We start from the raw sequence: 23629 nt of genomic DNA, 5'->3' as shown, positions 1-23629 counted from the left end.
GATTCTGTGTCTCCTTCTCTCTCTGCACCTCCCTCCTCACACACTCTCTCTCAAAAATAAATGTTAAAAAAATAAATAAAATTTCAAAAAAAAATCAACTGTAATAAAAAGACAAATAACCTAATTTAAAAATAGGCAAAGAATTTAAATAGACATTTCTCCAAAAAGATATACAAATGGCCAAGTAGTTTATGAACTAGTTTATAGTTATAGAACTAGTTTATAGTCATTAGTGAAATGCAAAGGAGCATCATGAGTTATACTTTCATACCCACTTAAGATGGATATACTTAGAAATGGACAAAAACAAGTGCTAGTGAGGACACAGAGAAATTGGAACCCTCAAATATTGTTTTTGGGAATGTAAAACTTTAAAAAACTGTTTGGCCACTTTGAAAAATATTTTGGCAGTTCCTCAAAGCATCATAGATTGAGTTACTAGATGACTCAGCAATTTTATTCCTAGGTATATATCCAAGAGAAATGAAAGCATATATCCACACAAAAACTTGTACAATGATGTTCGTGGAAGCATTATTCATAATTGCCAAAAGTGGAAACAACCCAAATGTCCATCAATTTATGAGTAGATAGATTGTATATCCATACAGTGAAATATCATTCAGTTATAAAGGGGAATGAAATATCTACACATGCTACAACATGGATTAACCTTGCAAATATTATGTACAATGAAAGCAGGCAGGTAGAAAAGGCCACATATTGTATGATTCAATTTATATGAAATGTCCAGAACAGGCAAATCTATAGAGACAATAAACAGATTAGTGGTAGCCAGGGGCTGAGGGGAAGGGGGAACTGGAATGACTCCAAAGGGTATGAGGTTTCTTTTGAGGGTGATGAAAATGTTCTGGAATTACTGGTAATAGTATACAACCATGTGTATATGATAAAAACCACTAAGTTGTATACTTTAAAAAGGTATGTGAATTAAATCTCTATCAAAAACAATCTTTAGAAAGTATAGAAAAGATATACCAAGCAACTAATAAACTAAATGTATTAATATCAGAAAAAATTTTGCTTGTAGGGCAAAATGCCAAAGATACTAAATAACCAGAAATTATTTCCTTACACATTGATAAGATATTAAATTCACCAGGAAGATATAACAATTGCAAATTTATTTACAATTATTCAAAATTGACATAGTTACCAGGAGATAGCAACAATTTTTTTCATATCAACAATTAGACAAAAACCCAGAAGAATGTAGAACATTTGAACCAGATTAACAAACATGACTAATTGAAGGATATACTACACTAAAATGTATATTTTTTTCAAGCACTTATGGAATGTTTACCAAAAATGACCTTCTTTGGTACAAAAAGCAAATCTCAGTATGTTTCAAAGAATTGAAATCATAAAAGTTTGTTCTCTGAGAAGAATGTAAGAAAACTGGAAATGGCAGGGGCACTGATCTGTCAAAACAGAAGCTGGCCCAAGGACTGGCATCAAATTACTGAAGGCCTCCTGCTGTGTCAGGCATTAACCCTTTAGTTGTTAAATGGTGATTAGTAGGTCCCAGCCGTCCTGAGAAAGGGACTGAAGTGGCCAGGGCAATGAGGTAAGTGGTGGGGAAACTAAGAAAGCCAGGAGCAATGTCTATTTACCAAATAATCTGGAAAGACTTTAAAAATCCTTATGTCCATACAATTGTGCATCTGAGGAACATCAGTCCTATTTACTAGGTCATTTATAACATCAGGTGCTGGTACTCAAATATGAGATGAGCATCCAACTCCAGACGTTATAAAAATCAAAAGAAATTGAAAGAAATAGTATAATTATATGACTAAATAGAAAACAAAGACATAACAGAAAATTAAAAAGCCAAAAGTTCATTATTTAAAAAAACTTATAGAAGTGATAAACTTTTGGCAATATTGATCAAGAGGAAAATGAGAAAGTACAAATAAACAATATCAGAACAAAAGAGAGGATATAATTGCAAATGTAACAGAGATTTTAATGTTTAAAAAACATTTTTTAACGTTTATTTATTATTGCGAGACAGAGAGACACAGAGCATGAGCAGGGGAGGGGCAGAGAGGGGAGACACCGAATCTGAAGCAGGCTCCAGGCTCTGAGCTGTCAGCACAGAGCCTGATGCAGGGCTTGAACTCACGAACCATGAGATCATGACCTGAGCAGAAGTCAGTTGCCTAACCAACTGAGACACCCAGGCGCCCTGCAACAGAGATTTTAAAAATCCAAAAATAAGAACTTCAAGCAAATAAATTTGAAAAGTGATATGAAATAGAAAAATTCCTAGAAAACCATAACTTAACAATATTAACAATTAGAAATAGCAAACTGGAATAATTCTATAACTATTTAAAAGATTGTATCAGTTAAATTTTTTCTTGCAAAGAAGACAGGCGTCTAAAATGGTTTTATCTGAAAGTTGTGCCAAATGTTTAAAAACATATAGTTTCTTGTATGACCTCTGTCAGAAAATAATATGAAAGGAAATCGTTCGCACTTCATTTTATGACACCAAAATCAAACAGAAACATGAGAATGGAAAAATTACAAACCAATCTCATTCATGAACAAAATGCCAAATTCCTAAATATAATGTTAATGAACTAAATCCAGCAGTTTTTATTTATCCTAAGACTGTGAGATGAGTGCAACATGAGAAAAATCTCTAATGTAATTCACATTAACAAATTCAAATAGAAAATTAACATGTCATCTTAATGAATACAGAAAACACATTTAATGAAAGTACTCATTAAAAAAAATCCTATTGACAAACTAAGAATGAACTGGAACTTCCTTAACCTGTTAAATGGTATCTACAAAAAACTACTGCAAATGTATTCAATGGTGAAACTTTAAAAGCATTCCCTTTAAAAATTAGGATCAGGGGCGCCTGGGTGGCGCAGTCGGTTAAGCGTCCGACTTCAGCCAGGTCACGATCTCACGGTCCGTGAGTTCGAGCCCCGCGTCAGGCTCTGGGCTGACGGCTCAGAGCCTGGAGCCTGTTTCCGATTCTGTGTCTCCCTCTCTCTTTGTCCCTCCCCCGTTCATGCTCTGTCTCTCTCTGTCCCAAAAATAAATAAACGTTGAAAAAAAAAAAAAAATTTTAAAAAAAAAAAAAAATTAGGATCAACATAACAATGCGCATTGTTAACATTTCTATTCAACATTGTACTTAAAATGGTGTGTTTGTGTTGGAGGTGAGAGGTCCTAGGAGTCCAGTAATATAAGAAACGGAGATATAAAAATATAAAGATGGGTGGTGAAAAAAGAAAACTGTCATTTACATATAAATTATCAAAATTAATAAGAAAGTTTATCAGGTTTTCTAGTTACAAATGCAATATACAAACAACTATAATTATACTTGTAAACACTAGCAATAAATTGCTATAAAATATATTTTTCTAAAAAGGTATTATTTACAATAGCAGCAAGAAATAAAAGAATTTCTGGGGCACCTGGGTGGCTCAGTCAGTTAAGCATCTGACTCTTGATTTAGGCTCAGGTCATCATCTCGGGGGTCTAGAGATCCTGCCTCATGTCGGGCTCTGCACTGGGCATGGAACCTGCTTAAGATTCTCTCCTTCTCCTTCTGTCCCTCCCCCCACACGTGCACAGAGGCACTCTCTCTCACTCTAAAAAAAAGGAAATAAAAGAATTACTTATAATGATGTGCAAGTCCTTTCAAATTATAAAGCTTCACTTGAATAACATGGAAAGGGTTTAAATAGATGGAGAGACATACTATGTTTACAGAAGACTCCATGTCACAAAAATGTTAACTCTCCTTAAATCGATTTACACATTGAATGCAATTCCAATCAAAATCTCAAAAGGTTTGCCTCTGTGTGTGTGTGTGTGTGTGTGTGTGTGTGTGTGTGTATAACTTAAAAAGCTGATTCCTGGGGCACCTGGGTGCCTCAGTCATTTGAATGTCTGACTCTTGATTTCGGCTTGGGTCATGATCCCGGTGTCCTGGGAGAGCATGAAACCTGCTTAAGCTTCTCTCTCTCTCTCTCTCTCTCTCTCTCTCTCTCTCTCTCTCTCTCTCTCTCTCTCCCCCACTGCCCCTCTCCCCTGCTCGTGCATGCTCTCTCTCTCTAAAATTAAAAAAAATGAAAAGTTCCTTCCAAAATTTATGTGGACAAAAATTTTTATTGCACTATTGTTCATAACCAAAAGCTAGAAACTACCTAAATGATCATAAACAGTTAGATGGGTAAACAAACCATGAGATATTCACAAAATGTAGTATTGCATAGCATGGAGAATAAACAATGTAACTGCATGCACAATAATATAGATGGCACACAAAACGTAATGTTGAATGATGAAACAAGTGCAGATGAGCATACACAGCTTTTCAAGCACTTTACACATGTTAAAGAATTTAGTTCTCAGAATAGCATCATTGATTGTGTCCATCTTCTCACCCACTGGGGCGAGGCCAAGTTGGGGCCTTTGGGGCCAAGTAGGTCTTCTAGAGAGGATGCTCCAAGCAAAAGATGATTCAGGTCTTTCAGTGGTAAATAGACTCCCCAGCAAGGGAGGTGAGGCAGACATTGCCCAGGGCAGGATTTGGCAAACACTAAGTTTATTGCATCTGTGGTCTGACATAAGTCAGTCAATCACTAATGAGTAACTGTCTTGTGCAAACAGAGCCCATGCTTGCCTATGATAAGTGGTAGAGTGGAAGTAGAGCATTAAATACCTGCTATATGTGCCAGGCTCTGAGCTTGATGCTGAAGATATGATGGGCAAAAAGGTCACACACCTACCTTGTTTAAATAATACCTAACATTCATTGAGCGCTTATTTTAAGCCAGACAATTCTCTAAACATTTCATATACTTTAGCTCTCTAATCTTCACAACAACACTATTAGTCACTTCTTTTTACAGATGGAACAATGGAAGCACAGGGAGGTAAAGATACTCGCCCGAAGTCACAGAGGCAGGAGGTAGCCGAGCTGGGATTCAAACCTAGGTGGTCTGGATCCAGAACCTCTGAATCACTGAATCACCCCAACAACATGGTGTGGGGAGTAGTTATTAATCCTGTTTTGCAGTTGAGGAAATAGAGGCTCAGAACTAAAGAGAGCACACATTTGTTTTGTACCCTCTACATGACAGCGACTGTATTAAGTGATTTATGTATAATAGTTCTGCAACCTGAAAGAGTTCACAGGAATATAAAAGGCCTAACTCTGTAGGACCCAGGTGTGCAGAGACTAGCTTGCCTGCTTGCCAGCTAGACCCAACTGTCCCTTGGAAAGGATCAAAGTGGTTGACTGGACAGAAGTGAGATGTAATTCTCAGTCTCATCCAGGCTCCTAGATCTCTAGATAAGTGAGTGAAACTGCTGGTGGATAGAAGAAGGAAAGAGAGCAGGAGGCTGGGTTTTTTTCTGCCTCTTCCTCTTCTTCCTCCGTCTTCATCTTACATACTACATACCATATTTTAACATCCTACATCTTCCTGTATTCTCTAAGCAACTACATCTCTTCCCAATATCCCTGAGCCTGAACATCCTCGAACATTTGTATAGAGGAAACTTAGTCAGCTGTTTCTCAAGATGTCTGGGTCCCACGGTGCACAACTGTCTTAACTCTGCCCACCTCATGGCTCCTCAAGCCATATCCTTGGGCTGGAAGCACCTTGGTTCACAACCATCCCTGTTATCTATGGGGAATGGTATACTACAGTTTATATATATAAATATATATACATATATTTATTTATATATATAAATATATAAATATATTTATATATAGTATATATATTTATATGTATAGCATATATTGTGTATATATATAGTATATATATATTGTGTGTATATATATAGTATATATATTGTGTGTATATATATATATATATATATATACACACACAAGTTTTGTTTGATTCTCCTTTGTCCCTGCTCTTTAAGTTCTCCAAGTGAATATTTCACAGCAGGGTGTCCCTGAGAAGCTGAGTGTTTTCTCTCTCAAATTCCCAGAAAAGCAAAAGTGTCCATGTATGCCAAGATGGCAATGCAGGAGACAGGACATCCAGGGCATCAGACAGATAGAAACTTACCATAAGAGGCTTGAGAAAATGGAGGAGACAAACTGACCAATGACGTGGTACTGTTATGTATCCAGCACCTGTTCCCTGAGAAATTATGCCAGGAACCATCACCTTATTTCACCCAAGCACTATCAGACAAGACCAATTTCCAGACTCTTCACTGAGATAACCAAAATGAAACATTATAGGCCAGCACTGAACAGTTCCAAATTAGAAATGTGAAATTTCAAACAATAAGCATTTGAAATAAGCTCTGGATAAGAAAGAAAAAAGTGCCTCGTCAAAAATCACTCTGATTAAGATGGTCTTTACCTAATCTGCATTCTTTCTCTGTCCTTCATCTCTCTCTTTTTGTCTTTCTCTCTTTCTTTTTCTATCTTTTCTGCCATTAGCCTTTTGTTATTTTGCAGCTATTTAATTCAGCTGCTTGTCTAGTCCCACTTTCAGGTTGGGTTGGGGGTAGATGGGGAGCATGTCCTTTGCTCTTATATACCCCCTCTACCACCACCACCTTGAGACCCATGGAAGCAAATCACACTTACAGCCTCTCCTCCGTTGTAGCCCGCTGCTGCCATTGCTATGTGGAATCCAGATCTTCTGCAACCTGGTTTGGGTGAGCTCTTCCATCTCTCGAGACATCTTAGGCATCACAGCTAATGACACCACTGTCCACAAGGTACTGGGCCTCACTTCTGCCTTACTAGCTATCTCTTCTGTTGCTGTGGCCACAGCAGCAGGTGGACAGAGTTGGGACAGGGAGGTGCACTGGGCTTCTGAGCCCTCTGGCAGCCTGTATCCAGCCCCCTCTCCTTTTTCCTAGTCCTTGCCTGACTTGCCTGCCTCTGTGCCTGTATGTACCAGTGGGGGCTTGGGCGCAGAGTGACAGAGAGAGAGAGAGAGAGAGAGAGAGAGAGAGAGAGAGAGAGAGAGATTGGGAAGAGGTCAGCAGAGGCCTCTGAACTCCAAGGGCTGTGTACCTAGGAGATAAATTGGAGCCCAGCAAGGAAGGTAGCCAGCAAGATAGCCTAGGTCTGGCCAGTTACTTCCCTCCAATGAAGACAGGACTAGTAGAGTATGCAAATAAAAGACCAAAGATCATGTGCTTACATCCTGTGTGGGGTGGAAAAAGTAAAGGTGATGGAGACATGTCTCAGCAGCTTTCACAGCTTTGAAATAAAAATGCACCCAAGTAGAATGTTAAATTCTAACCCAGAAACCTCTAGAGATCCACATCACAAATTCAAGGTTCTCAAGTGCAAACAAAAAAATCCCTACTGAAAACTGCAATATTTTGAGCTAGCAATCAAAAACCCAAACTGGAAGTGGAAGGTTCATTGTCTCCCTGCTTTTCCCCACCCCCAAATGTTATTGCAACCATTGTCTTTCCCTGAATTCTGCTGCCTTTCCCACCACAGGGCCTCTCCCTTCTAAAATGTTCTGCTTAGGGAGCATACTTGGAGAGATGGACACAATCTGGTCATCTTTATGTTCTCCCCAACCAAGGCTAAACAAATTAGAGTAAACGTTTGGAAGAGGAGTGAATGCAGCCATTTTTGGGGGGAGAAATGGTAAGCACTGCCCACATGGCTTCCAGCTGCCATTAGGAACCCCAGGGAGAAAGGCATCATGATCTGATCCAGAACCTGACTACAGCTCTTCAAGCCAAGCTGTGAAGATGGTGGAGGCTTAGGGTGAAGGCTGAAGCAGGCTGAGTGTGGGGATCAGGGAGCAATGACCTCAAAGTAGGACAAGTCCATAGGCCAGAACCATCCCACTCAGATGTGTGTGCTCTACCTAGCCACCCCCCCTCCACGCCGGGTTGTTTTGAGGTTTTCATGTGTAGAACTCATGTAATGACACAGCTTACCTGGAAGATGTCCAAGTGTACTCTTACTTCATTCTTTTGCAACCTTCCCACCCCCTGATGAATCTCCAGTGATTGGCTACAAGGAAACTCAACTTTCTTCCACTGAACTGGGCTACACAGGAGCAAGCTTTTGGGGATAGAAATCTCTAATCACTTTCCTTCAATGCTCTCAGCTCCACTTTGCCTTTTAAGAAGTTCCTTAAAAATTTATTCTCAGCGTCCTGGTCTATTCAGAGGTTAGATTCCCTCCGGTTGTGTATAAATCATTCCAAACCTTTAATACATTTCAAAGCCTGCTCATCTAAATGAATCTATTGAGGCAGTGAATCACAGTGGTTAAGAGCAATGGGCTGTGGAGCCATACTACTTGAGTGGAATCCCACCTCTTCCTTCTGCTATGAGATCCTGGGCAGAAGACTTAACTTCTCAGTGCCTCATTTTTTTTCTTTAATCTGATAAGAGTATCTACCCGCTTAGGGTTGTTGAAGATTCAACATGTTAATACACATAAAGCAACCTAGAAATGCTCAAAATACACTACTTAACACCCATTCTCTTTATGTAGTAAATGATCAATCACCTCTTTAGCTAATCTGCAACTTCTAACATAATGCTGAGCATATAAGAAACAGTAAGGGGAACTTACAACAAGGGGTTAACATTTATAATAAATAAAGAGCTCCTGCTAATCAATTAGATAAATTCACTTTTACTTTTTTGGTCTTGTAGCAAACAAGTGACCAAGTCAGGAGTAAGACACTGGGGACCTGATTTTTCCCAGTCCAGGGCTTTTTTGTTGTTGTTAATTAATCAATTTAGCTTGATTTAAGAAGGTGGTCTTCCAGATGATCTCAGAACCTTGAGAGTCTCAGAAATAGACTTTGGAAGAGATACAACTCTCTTAATCCTAATAAGTCTCCTAACTGGTATCACTCTGCTAATGCTAATCTTTTTTTTTCCCCTCAGCATTGGCTTTGCTTGCTACTGAGTTGGGTTTTTTCTTTTTCTGACAGTGCAATATTACACATACTATATTTTGTGTTAGATTTTTTAATTGAAGTATAATTAGCATACAGTGTTATATTAGTTTCAGGTGTGAAATATAATAATTCAACAATTCTATACATTTCTCAGTGATCATCTAGATAAGTGTACTCTTAATCTTTTTTATTTATTCTATCCCTCCCCTCATCTACCTCACCTCTGGCAGCCACCAGTTTATATGTATTTAAGAGTCTGTTTTTGTCTTTTTTTCTTGTTTGTTTGCTTCTTAAATTCCACATGAGTGAAATCATATGATATTTGTCTTTCTCTGACTTATTTCACTTACATTATTATTCTCTAAGTCCATCCATGTTGTTGCAAATGGCAAGATTTTATTCTTTTTATGCCTGAGTAATATTCCATTGTGTATATATATGCCATATATTCTTTATCCATTCATCTACCAATGGACATTTGGGGTGATTCCATATCTTAGCTATTGTAAATAAGGCTGCAATAAACATAGGAGTGTATATATATTTTTGAATTAGTGTTTTCATTTTCTTTGGGTAAATACCCAGTAGTGGAATTGCTGGATCATATGGTATTTCTATTTTTAATTTTTTGAGGAACTTCTATAATGTTTTCCACAGTGGTTCCATCAATTTACATTCCCACCAGCAGTGTATCAGGGTTCCTTTTTTTTCCCACATGCTTGCCAACACTTGTTATTTCTTGTGTTTTTGATTTTAGCCATTGTGACAGGTGTAAGGTAATATCTCATTTTTATTTGCAATGCTAATAATCTTAACAATAACCTTTCACATGTATGTTTCCATGGAGCACAAAGCAACAACATATTCCATATCCTAGTTGTGCCTTATAAATATTCTCACTAGTCTCACAGGGAAATTGAGGTCTACAGAGGGGAAATAACTTGTCCAAAGTAATTGAGCCAGTCACATGAACCCCCTTCTATGTTTACAATTTTGTCCTCACAAACTTGCCAAGAGGCAGAAAGATAATTTTAGCAGCAGGAAATCTGAGATAGGAAGCAAACAGGCTATTGGCAAGGTCTGACAGGGTAAACCTGGATTCCAGGCTTGAAAACCCAAGTGAAAATTACCTGGAACTGGAACTAGCTAGCTGGTTGGTTTTGTTGTTGTTGTTGTTGTTTTGTTTTGTTTTTGTGGTTGTATGTGTGTTGTTTGGGTTTTTGTTGTTGTTGTTTACCACTGTTACCAATTTTGATACTAGAAGCAGGAGAACTAAACAAGCTTTATGGAAAAGTTTTAGAATGGCTCTTCTCAATCAAGTTCAACCTATTTCTGTAGCCATGTGTCTCTTTAGACCCTCATGCTTAAACTACACAGGCTGACTCACTGATTCCCCAAACATAGCATATGCCTCTTTTTTTTTTTTTTTTTTAACCTCTGGGCCTTTGCTCAGCCTGAAATGCCTTATCTTTCCTTCCATTCTCAATTAAATCTGACTAATTCTTCAAGACCTGGTTCAATGTTTGTCTCCTCTGGGAAACTTTCCCTGTACACTGGGACAGTCATTATCTTTGGTTCTCGTATTGTCTGTATGGTTCCATCTATCTGAGCAAGTATCCACCAGTGTTTGTTTGTATACTTCCCTACTAGACTGTGAGTTACTTGAGGATGGGGACTAGACCTCAGTTATCTGTGATCAGTGTTTCCAGTGTCCAGCTCAGGTCCTGGTCAAGAGAAGACACTTGCTCAGTGAGTATTTGTGCAATCTATATCTCTCTGCCCTAGATGAGATGACCATGTAGATGAATAATCCCCCATTCAGAAAGGTAAATGTTATAACTTACAGCTATGCAGGGAACTGGGGGGGGGGGGCAAACTAGGTCTAAAAGTAGAAGGTGGAATCTAGAAAGTTTCTCAACCTTGAATGGGGCAGAATAGAATAAACAAAAGAATGAAAGCCTTCCCTAAAAAAGTCCAGTTAACTGGTTTCAAAAAAAGAGTTCACTATCAGAGACTTACACAAGACCCAGATCTGAGTCACAAATTCTAAAATGAGGTTAACTGTAGGAAGAAAAATTACATAGTGTGACTTCCTGAGGCCCACCTATCCTGACTATCCTCCCAAAGTATGGGGTATGTGGGAGAATCCCATTAAAAGCAGTATTAAGACCATATTGATGGGGGGCGCCTGGGTGGCTCAGTCAGTTGAGCATCCGACTTCGGCTCAGGTCATGATCTCATGGTTCGTGGGTTCGAGCCCCGCATCGGGCTCTGTGCTGACAGCTCAGAGCCTGGATCCTGCTTTGGATTCTGTGTACTCACCTCTCTCTGCCCTTCCCCCACTCATGCTCTGTCTCGCTCTGTCTCTCAAAAATAAATAAATGTTAAAAAAAATTTTTAAAAAAGAAGACCATACTGATGGGTTACAAAATCACAAAATGGGATCTCCTTATTAGTAATGCTTGGGAGTATGTGAGTATGAATGCATTTATGGGCAGTAAGGGTGTAGAGGGGAGATTGGCTACATGCTTACAGTTTAGGTGTTTATATGTGAGTATCAGACCTTCTGTGGCAACAGCCTAGGTAACACTTCCTTCTTAGCCACTTCCCTGGCCCACTATCCCCCCCACTATATTCAGCCCCATGCCTAGGGCCCAAGGCTCACTGCATTGTAGTCCTAGGAGTGACTCTCCACAGACTATAGTCACTCAGGAAGAAGAGCAGCTGTATGGCTGTGGTGGTATTGCCTGTGGAGGCTAGAGAAAAAAAGCAGGATCACTAATCTCAAAGCATGGAAGTCCTGAAACATCTCCAGAAATTCAGTTCCTGTTCTCCCACTCCTCTTCACCTTGAGACAGCCCTCTGAAGGAAGTAGGCTAAGGACTTCAACTTCCATTATAGTAAGGAGGTTACTGAAGCTCAGAAAAGGTGAAAAGCTTGTTCAAAGTGCCACCGCAAACCAGACTTACTTTATACACCATTGGGGAGGTAAGAGATATAATTCCTACCATCCAGTTCACTCAAAACTGGAATAGACAAAGTTAGAGAGACTTTTCAAGGTGTTAGGGAACTGCATCTTTATGACAGCGTCCCACAAAGACAGGTGGGAATGGATGACAAATAGATAGATAGATACATACATACATACATACATACATACATAATTAGACATAGATATCCTCTTTTCTCCAACTCTCCCACACCCTTTGATCCACACTTCAAACAATCCCTATGTAAAGAAAACTTTCCGGAGAGCCTGAAGAATGGATTTGGGTTTGTGTAACCCCATCTATTTTTCCTTCTGTCTCACCTACCTGTTCTCCTAGAGGTTTTTTCTTCCATCGCTAATTATCCAACACACAGCTTTCTTGCATTTAGACCCTCAAAGCAAGTCCATGAGTGGCATCAAAGAGAGAGCCTGGAGGCATTGGTTGTTTCCTTGGAAAGGCTAGGAAAGTACCCTGGGTAAGAGCGGCATGTGTGCCCTCTGTTGAAATATCAGCTGTTAGTTATCAAAGAAGTTCGTGAGCCATCCGGAGCCTTTACTCTTCAGGCCAACCATGTGTTCTCCTTGCACCAAAGGTCAGAACTAATATTAACAAGCAACTGCAGAATGGGGAAATTAAAACCAGCAATGGAGACAGGCAAGATCTGGATTTCCTCGGGGCTGGGTTTCAAATTGGTCTTCAGTGTAAATGGACATGAACTCTTACTGGGCAGTGCTTTGGCAATACGAAACAAGAGCAATAAAAATGTTAATTTCCTTTGTCCTAGTTATCCCACTCCTGGGACTCAATCCTGAGCCAATAACCACCAAAGCATGAAAAAGCTCAAAGCAACAAATTTTTTATTTTAATTGCAGAGCTGTTTATCTTGATGGCAATAACTGGAAGGTAACCTTTAAGTCCTCTAGGAGGAAAAGCAGCTCTTTGGGTCTTTTCTGTAGACATTGAGGATTATGGCTCTAAGACTATAAAATAATTCTGGGGAAAAATAATCATGTTGCAATTTGGGGTGAGGAACCTAAGACTGCAAAGTCATGCTTTTCCTTGGACATTAGGCATGTCTATTAGTTACATTGTGTGTTCTGAAAAACATGTCACTAACATATTTTTGCGTTTGTTCTGTGTTTGTTCATTCAGTTAGGAAATATTTATAGACTCCTAATATATGCTGTCCCCTAGATTAGAGGATGGGGCTAACAAGATGAATCAGACATGGTCAATGCTGTAAAGTTGCTGGAAGTCGTGTGACAAAAACAGAAATCAATGGTAGCTGTGTATTGTGATAAGTGCTGTGACACAATGGACCAGAGGGAGCTGTGGGGGCCCAGAGGAAAAGATCTAACTGGGGAGGTGTGGTGTATGGGTGTTACGAAAAACTTATTCAGGAAAGTATTCCTTGAGGTGATTAAGGTAGTGTTTGAATCCTGGCTTTACCATTTCTGTGAGACAGATGAATTCACTCATTCTCTCATACTTAGCCTTAATACCCCTTACAGCGTTGCCCAGCGAATGAAACAAATAATGTATATGGAAGAGCTATGGGCTACACTGGGAAACAGTGCTGCTCTGGAGATTGGGTGGCCCACTTAAATTCTCTGGTCCTCGATTTTACTAATCTGAGAAATGGAGCCTAGAAAAAGTATGTGTTGGGCCATGTCCTTAGGAATGTCATAAGGCATTATAAGACACATAATGGCTATAAGGTGGGTTTGAGACAGCTTCCTCCCTTCCTCTCTCCTTGCCCTTTAAAGCTAGGGGCCTAATCCTAAATCTTATTCCACTAATGTACTTCTTCCTGTTCCCTCTAGCCGCGCAGTGTCCTTCCCGCCTCCCCTCTCCTACCCAAGCACAGTTACAGCCATTACTGCCAGGACGTCAGTGACACAGCCAGCAGCGCCCTTAGGGGGCAGTCGCACTAGGGAGGGGGCTTCAGTCGCAGCGCGGTTCCGTTCAAGGTTCCGCTGCTTAAAAAGTGGTGAAATCTCGTTTGTAAGTAATTGGCGGCACCCAGGGGGCTTTTGAGCAGCAAGGAAAGGAAGTCTGACGCCAGTGAACGACGGGAGTAGCATGAGCCTAACTGCTGAGCTTTCTCTTGTCATTCATTCCACCCAGGGATTTGCACCACACCCTTCAGCTTCCGCTCCTCCCGCCAATAAGAACTGAGGAACCCGAAGCCCCGCCCCACCGTCAACGACGCTGTTGTGGCGCGCAGGAGAACGCAGGCGCCATTACGCGCGGAAGGCAGAACTTGGCCAGGTTGAGGTTGTCCAGCCGACCTGTGGCCCCTAGGTTGGGCGCGCACTGTGAGGCGTTGCAGTCAAGATGTTGCGCGTGGTGAGCTGGAACGTCAATGGGATCCGGAGCCCTCTGCAAGGGATGCTATGCGAGGAGCCCAGCAACTATGCCGCCATGGTCGTGGGGCGCATTTTGGACAAGCTGGACGCCGACATCGTGTGTTTTCAGGAGACGAAAGTGACCAGTGAGCGCTCAGAAGTCCAGGACCCATACCATACTTTACCTTTTCTACTAACTTTTGCCCCCTACTTATTATCATTTTATTTTCCTATTTCTCTATCCGTAGAGTCCTCTTAGACACGGTTCAGAATCCTGATCCCCTCCCCCTTAAACTCCTATCTCTCACGCCAGCTTTATGTCTTAATTCCCACTTCATCTCCTGTCCTCCGCAGAACCTTAATTCCCTCACCCTTGTAACCTTCATCCTCGCTCAGATCCCCTAATTTCCACTCATTATCCTGTCCCAGATCAGTACTCCAAATTTACAATTTCCACACCCTGTCCAGCTCCAACTCTCAAATTAGAACCCCCAACTCCCCTTCCTTGCTCCCAGCTTAGATCCTTTAATTTCCACCCCACCTTTGCCCTCAGTTCAGATTATCTAATTCCTTCCTTTTTACCTCTCCTTCTCAGATCCTCAGCTCTCCCCTCACGTCCCCTATTTCTCTACCCCCATTTCTCCTTCCCAGACTCAGAACCTTATATCATTTTTATCACATGTCCCACCCCAAGATTAGATCCCCTAAGTTACCTCTCTCACACACCCTAGCTCAACACCCCCCATTCCTTCCCTCTCCCATGCACCCCCTCTAAGACCCTCTAACTACATTTCCCTCCATCCCCAATTCAGATCCTCTAATTGCCTCCTTCTCATACCTCCTATTCCTAGCTCAGATTCCCAGTTCCGTCTCCCATATTCCCATTCCCCACCTCCAGCTCCCTCCATTAACCTAATCATTAGCTTCCTCTCACCTAATTCCCTTCCTCACATTCCATAGCCTCCCCCTCCTTATATCAATTTCTTCTCTAGTCCCTACCTTTCTAGCTTCTCCTCTAATCATAGATATTTCCTCCCAACTCTGGCTCTGATGTGTTCAAGGAATTAGCCTACAACTGTTAATTACAGACCTTTGTGTATCTGGGGCTTTACTTTAGGTTTTTTTTTCCTTTGTTTGTTTATTTGTTTGTTTGTTTTTGCAGGGGATGTGCTGACAGAGCCCCTGGCTATCACTGAGGGCTATAACTCCTATTTCAGCTTCAGCCGCAGCCGCAGTGGCTATTCTGGTAAATGGGGCTTTCTGGGGACTTAAAATGAGTGATGGAGGCAGTTCCGGGGGAGTTTTCCAATATTTGATGAGAAGGTCGTAAGAAACTCGGGTTTTTCTTAAGTTTTTTTTGAAATTACAAAGCTACTTTTAATACTTTGGGGTGAGCCCCACAGGAATAAAAATACTGGGAAGGTGTAACCCCCTCACCCCCAGGATGATCCAGGGGAAAAAGAGGCTACCTGAGGGGAAGGAAGTACAAAAGGGACATGCTGCAAACTCAGGGCAAAGGGAATGCCATCTGTGCTGGAACCTGTGAGAAAAAGCAAACTTTGGTGGGGCTGGCTCCAGGCACACAGGGAAGGGCAAGAGGATTGGACACAAAGATACATGGATTCCTCCTTCTTCTCCTTAGCCTTTTTCTGCTTCTGCTGAATGATCTCAGAGTCCCTCTGCATGCGGGTAGCAGCAGAAGCCTGTCACTCTCATTCTTTGGACTTTCCCTTAAACCTATTCACTCTGCTTTTTCATATTCTGGCTGGTGAGCTAGCTGGTTACCATGGGTCATGGTGAGGGCAGTGGCTCTGGCCTGCGTCTTTTGCATCCCCTAATTCTGTTCAATGTTGAAGGTCCCCAGGCTGTTAATCCGCAGAGCTAAAGTCACATAAGATTATGTGAAGGATAGTTTTTATGTATAAAATTATTCTATTGGACTTTGGAAGCAATCATGTGGTAGTAAATTGTATGAGCTCTAGAGCCAGACTGCCTGGGTTTGAATCCTGTTTCACTTCCTAGCTGTGTACCCTCTGGCAAGTTACTCAACCTCTACATGCTTCATGTTTCCAGCTGAAAAATGGGAGATAATGCCTACCTCCTAGGGCTAGTATAGGCATACTTTGTTTTGTATGTATATATAGTATGCATGTATATTATATGTATATATGTATATATATATTATATGTATATATAATACTAATATATAAATTTCTATATAAATAAATATATAACATGAATTTATATATCTATATATAAATATACATACATATATAAAGTACTTCACCTTGTGTTTTGCAGGTATTGTGTTATTTATTTATTTATTTTAATGTTTATGTATTTTGAGACAGAGTGTATGTGAGCAGGGAGAGGCAGAGAGAGAGTGAGAGAGAGAATCACAGTAGGCTCCATGCTGACAGCACAGAGCCCAACATGGGAGGGCCTCGATCTCAGAAACCGTGAGATCATGACCAGAGCCAAAATCAAGAGTCAGACACTTAACCAACTGAGCCACCAGGTGCCCCAGATACTGCATTTTTTGTAAGTTGAAGGTTTTATGGCAATCCTGTGTTGCAAGTCCCTTGGCACCATTTTTCCAGCAACACTTGCTCACCTCATGTCTCTTTGTTAGTTTTTGGTAATTCCTACAATATTTCAAACATTTTTATTACATTTGTTATGGTAATCTGTGATCACTGCTTGCAGGTTGGTAAAAGCTCAGGTTAACAGGTTAGCACTTTTTAGCAATAAAGTATTTTTACGTAAGGCATATACGTTGATTTTTTTAGACAAAATGTTGTACATTTAATAGACTACAGCATAGTAACAACGTAACTTTTATCTGCACTGGGAAACCATAAATTTCATTTGACTCGCTTTATTACAATATTTGCTTTATTGTGGTCTGGAACTAAACTCGCAATCTATTGGGGTATGCCTATACAAGGATTAACAAATTAGTCCATGTGATAATAATAGCTAACACTTTTTGGGTATTTACCATGTGTCCATGTAAAACACTTAGAATATTAACTGTTATTAATTCTGTGGCTTTTTTAGATGAAGGAACTCAGACTCCATGGTTTGAGTAGAGTTGCCTTGGGCTCTTGGAGCCATCCATGGCCCTTGAGTTGGGAGGGTTGTCATTACAGCCACACTTGATGAAGATGTCTAAGATGACCTATGTGGGGACAACAAGCTGTGCAATAGGCTGCTGGCTTCTAGGTCTGCTCAGAGTACCCTGTCTGTCTCCAGGTGTAGCCACCTTCTGTAAGGACAGCGCTACCCCTGTGGCTGCTGAAGAAGGCCTCAGTGGCCTACTTGCCACTCAGAAGGGGGACGTGGGTTGCTATGGAAACATGGATGAATTTACCCAGGAGGAGCTTCGGGCTCTGGATAGTGAGGGCCGGGCCCTTCTCACACAGCACAAAATCCGGTAATAGTTCACATCCCCCTGTCACTGGCTTCTACTCTGAGTATGGTCATTCTGAGTCTTGCCTTAAAAAACATGTACTCATCATGGAAAACTTCCCAAATTTACCTTTCTTGGACTCTAGTTCTATCTGGGCTATTCCTGTGTGACATTGGGCCAATCATATTCCCTTCTGAGCTTTGAGTTCCCCATCTCTACAGTGGGGAACTGCAGGAGGTCCAGCTCTCTTATTACCCAGGCACCTCAAAAGCAATTTGGCAACTCATCACCCCCAGGTTGCTCTCTTTCTGGGTGTCTTGTTGTGAATGGCAGCACCATCATGTGGTTTACCTGGGGGTCATTCTAGATGCCCCTCTCTTTTGCCTTATCTGTAGTCAGTCCCCATGTCCTGTGCATGCCAGCTCATTCATGTCTTTCTGTTGCCTTCTTCACATCCATCCCACAGACAGCTATTAAATGGAATCCACATGGTATGGGGAGGGAAAGCTTGGAAATGACCTTTTTGGTTGGGGGGGGGGGTCTCTTCTCCCCAGCACATGGGAAGGGAAAGAGAAGATCTTGACCCTAATCAACGTGTACTGCCCCCACGCGGACCCTGGGAAACCTGAGCGGCTGGCATTTAAGATGCGCTTCTATAGCTTGCTGAAGATCCGAGCAGAAGCCCTCCTGGCAGCTGGCAGGTATTGTAAACCTGGGAAGTACTTGAGCTTGTTCTAGGTACACAGCCTATTTAGGTGTCAAGCTTTATTGGAAGGAATATGGGGTCTTTGTCTTTTGAGGTCCTTTAAAGCCTAGATGGAGACACCAGCATGCCTACCTGAATGGGCCCTGCTCTGTATGAGCTGTAAGGACCAGAAAAAGTGATACAAATACGGGTTTTATTCTCAAATATCTCTGAGCACCTATTCTGGTTCCTTTTACTCACTATGAGCCCCAAGTCTAGTTCTGGTTTTATTTTCTCTTTTGTTAAGTGAATGTATGAATTCCTACCTCACAGAATAGTTTTAAGGATGGAATGAGACAAAGAAAAAGTGCCTGGAAGCAAATGAAAAGTCTTGTCCCAGGGAAGGACAGGAAAGTGAGGGTGGGTTAGAGTAATCAAGGGATGCTTCCTAAAAGAAGTAGTACCTGAGCTCAACTTTGAAGGACCAGAAAGATGCCTTAGGTAGAGATCAGTGAGACAATCATGTCAAATAGGGAATGATGTCATCTTTGGAGATCAGAATTGGGTTGGTCAGACATAAAACGTGGTAATCTTGTGGTAAGATTGGAGAGGTAGGCTGCTATGCATTGCTGTGGGTTCCCACCTTGGCATCAAGGTGGGAAGTGGCCAATCTTGGGCCCAGGGGAAAGTACATGGGCCAGAACTATTGCTTCCCTTTCTTGAATGTCTAGTTGATAATCCCATATCATGTTTTTCAGCCATGTGATCATTCTGGGTGACCTGAATACAGCCCACCGCCCCATTGACCACTGGGATGCAGTCAACCTGGTAAGGCTCTTCTAGGCCCCTGCCTTATTTCTTTTTTTTTTTTTTTTTCTGATTGGGTTTCTGTTTAGCCAACCAACCAATGCTGGATTTTGGGGCCAAGGATAGCTTCCTTCATGGAAAAGCAGAGCTTAGTTTGAAATACTATTCTCAAAGCACTGAGGATTATTCATTCAGAAGACATTACTGATCTTGCCCTTGGCTTGGTCCTGAGCCATGTGCGGGGGACTCAGTTACCAGTCAATACTGGCTCTTGGACCCTCAGAGGGCTCAGCATGGTGATGGGCTATGGACATATGACCAGCCAATTACAGATAGGTATCTTCAGGCTGAAGCAGAGATGGCAGGCCAGGAGTCTAGGCGTGCCTGGAGAAATGGGATTCCTGAGCCAACATAGACATTAGGGAGGCACCTGGAAATGGTTGGATTTTAAAAGATAAGTAAAACAGAGCTTTGGGGTGGAGAAAGCAAAGCATTCTAGCATGAACAAAGGCTGCAAGGTGAGAATTTGCCTGGTGTGCATGGTGAACTGCAAGTCCCATTCTTGTTAGGCAGTGACATGGAAAGGGAGGTGAGTGGCCAGAGATGGGGCTGGAGAGTCCTTTGGGGGCCAGATTTCAAGGTCCTTGAACTCCACATTGCTTTGATCATTTCTCTAATACCGTACCTGGTTTCTTGCTCATGAACCTTCAATACCTCCCTGTTACTTGTGCAATGCAGAGAAAACATCTAGGCCTGGCATTGAAGACTTTTTCTGGTCTGTGCCCAGTCTCCATTTCCATCCTCAGTACTCCTACACACTCCATCCACCGTAGACAGATCGTCTCCTCTCAGTCCATTGCAAAAGTTATTCTCATTTTGGCCTTTCTCACTGTACCATTCTGTCTTTTTTTCTTGTATGAACGTCTCATCTCTGAGTGCCTCTAGGCTGATGGTTCTCACCCCGATAGCACATTAGAATGAGGAACTTTTACAAGAGTATCAATATCTTGGTGCCACCCAGACCGATTAAATCAGAATCTTTTGGGCGTGGGGCCAGAGCAGCAGTATGTTTTAAAAGGTCCTAGGCTGATTTTATTGTACAGTCAAGCTTGACTAGAATCTATAAGCCAGTTCCCAATTTGCCTTATAAGGGGAGTGATCAGTAACTTATGCTGGCATAGTCCAACTCAGTATTGGGTATGGCTCAAAGAAGGGGCTATAGGAAGATTCCTTGATTAGTTTGCAGAAGAGCCACATAAACATAGATGTGGCTTCTAGCTGGGAAAATGAACAGAAATGAGATAATGAACGAATGGTGGTGGTTGTGTGTGGTGGGGAAGAGAGTGTACATTACAAAGCCTTCAGTCCCTCCCTACCTTATTCCTCATCAGGCATTTACTCAGTCTGTTCTTTCTGCTTCCTGAGATAGTTTATATAACTTTATACCTTTTCTTCTTAGTTCAGAACTGTTGTAGATCTCAAAAGTGCACCTCTTCTTCCTTCTGGGTAAAGAGAATTAATAGTACCAGGTCACATGACAAGCACAAACTTTCCAAAATAGCAGAATATGTCCACTTCCTAAAAGACTGGCTCTTTTAGTCTTTTTTTTTTTTTTAATAAGCTCCATGCCCAACATGGGGCTTGAACTCAAGACCCTGAGATCAAGAGTCATATGTTCTACTGAATGAGCCAGCCAGGTGCCCCGGCTCTTCATCTCCCTAAATGGCACCATTATCCCCTTGGCTACTCCAACCAGAAGTCTGGGAGTTGTGTTAGTATTGTTCTTTTCTATCCCCCCCATCCCACATTCAGTTGATCAGTGAGTACTGTTGACTTTAGTTTCAAACCATCTCTTAATTTCATTTCTCTTTGTCTCCTCAGGCCCTACTCTAGTCTGAGTGATTATCCTCTCTTGCTTGCATGGACTATGATAGTTATCCTACTGGTCTGCTGGTCCCCAGTCTGGTCTCCCCTCAAGTCTTTTGGGTACACTGCTCCCTCTCTCCACAGGCCCATTACAGAGGCTGCCCTCTCAATTTATAACACCCTCTGCCTGGCTTGCTCTTGCTCAGCCTTCACTTCCCAGCTCTAGATCACTTTTCAGGATGAGTTCAGGTTTCTACTTTGTCCCTAGCATCATGCCTGGCAAATAATCTGTGTTCTTTGAATGTTTTTCATTGAATGAGTGGGTGGGCAGGGGGATTGGATGGATGGATGAGTTGGGGATCAGAGCCAAAGGAAATACTTAGGCATAGATTTGTGGAGCTCTTCAGGTGAGGAGTTGGTGGGGTAGAGGGAAGATGGTCTGTGAGGCTTCTGACACACACAAGATAAGGCAAATAGTTCCAGAGGGTTTAAATGAAAAGGGTAACAGTCTTCTTAACTCCTAATCCCAGTCCTACTTCCTAGAGGTAACCATTTTTAGCTTTCTGCTTTCCATCCTTTTGGGAGCAGTTTGAGAATTGCTTTGATTAAGCAAACAACAAGCTTTCAGATTTGGCATTTATGGATCAATGCAAGGCAAATGTAGCCTGATACAGAAGGAAAAACAAACATGGGCTTTTAAATAAGTAAGGATGGGAATTGAATCCCAGCTCTGCCATTTCTGGACTGTGTGACCCTGAGTATTAGTCTTCTTTGGAACAATCAAGTTTTCTCATCTGAAAAATGAAGCAGTTGGTTTTAAGTCTCTTCCAGGTCTAGGCATCTAGTTTTGCCTGTCTTCCTCTTTCCCCTTTGCCAGGAATGCTTTGAAGAGGACCCAGGGCGCAAGTGGATGGACGGCTTGCTCAGTAGCCTGGGATGCCAGACTGGGTCTCATGTGGGGCCCTTCATTGATAGCTACCGCTGCTTCCAGCCAAAGCAGGAGGGGGCATTCACCTGCTGGTCAGCAGTCAGTGGTGCCCGGCATTTGAATTATGGCTCCCGGCTTGACTATGTGCTGGGGGACCGGACCCTGGTAATAGACACTTTCCAGGACTCCTTCCTACTGCCTGAGGTGATGGGTTCTGACCATTGCCCTGTGGGTGCAGTCTTGAGTGTGTCCTCTGTGCCAGCAAAAGAGTGCCCACCTCTGTGTACCCGCTTCCTCCCTGAGTTTGCAGGCACCCAGCTCAAGATCCATCGCTTCCTAGTTCGTCTCAAAGATCCTGTGTTCAGGCATTCAGCACTGAAACTCAACAATAAAACCCAGGTACAGATGCACCAAAACAAAGCCCGTGTGCGCTCAACCAGGCCTCGGCCAAGTCAAGCTGGCTCCAGCAGAGGCCAAAAAAACCTGACAAGCTACTTCCATCCATCTTCCAGCCATCCCCAAGCTTCTCCTAACTTGGAACTTCCTAGTGTGGGTGCCCTCATGACCCCAAAGACGTCAGAAAAGGAGGTGATGACCAAAGTGGTAGAGGGGCAGGCCAGTGCTTCAGAGGCCAAGGATGAGAAGAAGATACGGACCTCTTTTTGGAAGTCTGTGCTAGGGGGGCCCTTGTCCATGCCCCTCTGTAGGGGCCACAGGGAGCCATGTGTGAGGCGAACTGTGAAGAAGCCAGGACCCAACCTGGGCCGCCACTTCTATATCTGTGCCAGGCCCCAGGGTCCTCCCACTGACCCTTCCTCCCGCTGCAACTTCTTTCTTTGGAGCAGGCCCAGCTGAATCAACTCAGGCCTAGGGATATCTATCATGGTTAACCCTGTATATACTCAGGCTAGCCCCCTCCTAGGCTACCTCTTCCTCCCCCAAGTCCTTCTCCTCTTCTTCCACTTTCCTCAAGGACCCTTCCCTTTCCTCTTTCTCTTCCTCTTCCTTCTTTAAGGCCTCTCTTACTCTTTCTTCTTCCTGCCTAGCTCCTCCTCATTGGTGAGCTACTTGTTTGTGCCCTGTTGCTGTGACCCAATTCCCCACTGTGCTTCCCACCTTCCTGTCAGAAGTACACAGGAACCAATTGCCGCAGAAAGTTGGTTTTAAACCCCTTTATTCCTTGCTGACAAATATATCTGTTCCTAAATAAAGTCTGTTTTTATTTTAGCATACCATGTCATGTACACAATTTGGATATGCTCCATGAAGTTGAGTTAGAGACATTATCTCAACACTGGATTTCCCAGCGGCCTGTAGCCTGATGATACAACTCCTAGAGAGAGGGGAGGAAGGAAGAGTGGTATTCACTATAACGGTGCTCTGTTGAGTTGTAGGGGTTCCTTGCACTGCTGAGGTTGGATCAGCAAGGGAGGTGGGTGTGGTGTGTTAGAAAGCTCAGGTGGATTGTGTAGCCTTAAACTGGCACTTCCCAACTGGTGTGTTCCACAGTTGCCACAAATGTATTATAGGGTGGAAAGAAATGGCCTTAGAGTTTCCAAGCAGGGCACAAATGTCAGGAGAGATTGCCTCCTAAGCAAGTGGTGTCATTAGTTCACCCAGGAGTCCCATGCAAATGTTTTCTGTGTGCTATGGCCTGGAAAGA

At 42.2% G+C, this 23629-nt stretch overlaps 2 protein-coding genes across 8 annotated transcripts in view; one reads left to right on the top strand and one right to left on the bottom strand.

Annotated features, from left to right (window-relative positions):
* Window positions 1-12554, bottom strand: part of PFKFB1 (6-phosphofructo-2-kinase/fructose-2,6-biphosphatase 1) — a 113272-nt gene extending 100718 nt beyond the window's left edge. Inside the window, exon 1 of one of the 5 annotated variants that reach the window (XM_019436667.2) lies at window positions 12245-12554. Coding sequence is in view for 3 of the 5 variants with exons in the window: in XM_019436665.2 (XP_019292210.1) it covers window positions 6626-6731 (106 nt within the window). In the remaining 2 variants the exon portion in view is untranslated. Of the gene's footprint in view, window positions 1-6625; window positions 6928-12244 lie in introns of those variants that run through there. The other 4 variants (XM_053891573.1, XM_019436669.2, XM_019436668.2 and 1 more) reach the window with 4 other exon arrangements.
* A 1280-nt stretch (window positions 12555-13834) lies between these two features.
* Window positions 13835-23196, top strand: APEX2 (apurinic/apyrimidinic endodeoxyribonuclease 2). Of its 3 annotated transcripts, XM_019436644.2 has the most exons (6): window positions 13835-14414; window positions 15431-15514; window positions 17524-17704; window positions 18235-18381; window positions 19124-19193; window positions 21916-23196. In XM_019436644.2, the coding sequence occupies exons 1-6, from the start codon at window positions 14258-14260 to the stop codon at window positions 22819-22821; spliced, it is 1545 nt and encodes a 514-aa protein (XP_019292189.2). In that variant the 5' UTR covers window positions 13835-14257; the 3' UTR covers window positions 22822-23196. The 3 variants fall into 3 exon arrangements, with proteins under 3 accessions (XP_019292189.2, XP_019292191.2, XP_019292190.2); XM_019436646.2 differs by lacking the exons at window positions 13835-14414; window positions 17524-17704; XM_019436645.2 differs by lacking the exons at window positions 13835-14414; window positions 15431-15514 and having other exon boundaries at window positions 17628-17704; window positions 18147-18381.
* The last annotated feature ends 433 nt before the right edge of the window (window positions 23197-23629 follow it).

This window comes from Panthera pardus, unplaced genomic scaffold (assembly GCF_024362965.1).
Source record: "Panthera pardus isolate Hobbes unplaced genomic scaffold, ASM2436296v1 HiC_scaffold_27, whole genome shotgun sequence".
Taxonomy (NCBI): Eukaryota; Metazoa; Chordata; class Mammalia; order Carnivora; family Felidae; genus Panthera; species Panthera pardus.
The sequence above is the reverse complement of the archived record's forward strand: the minus strand, read 5'-3'. Positions and strand labels throughout refer to the sequence as shown.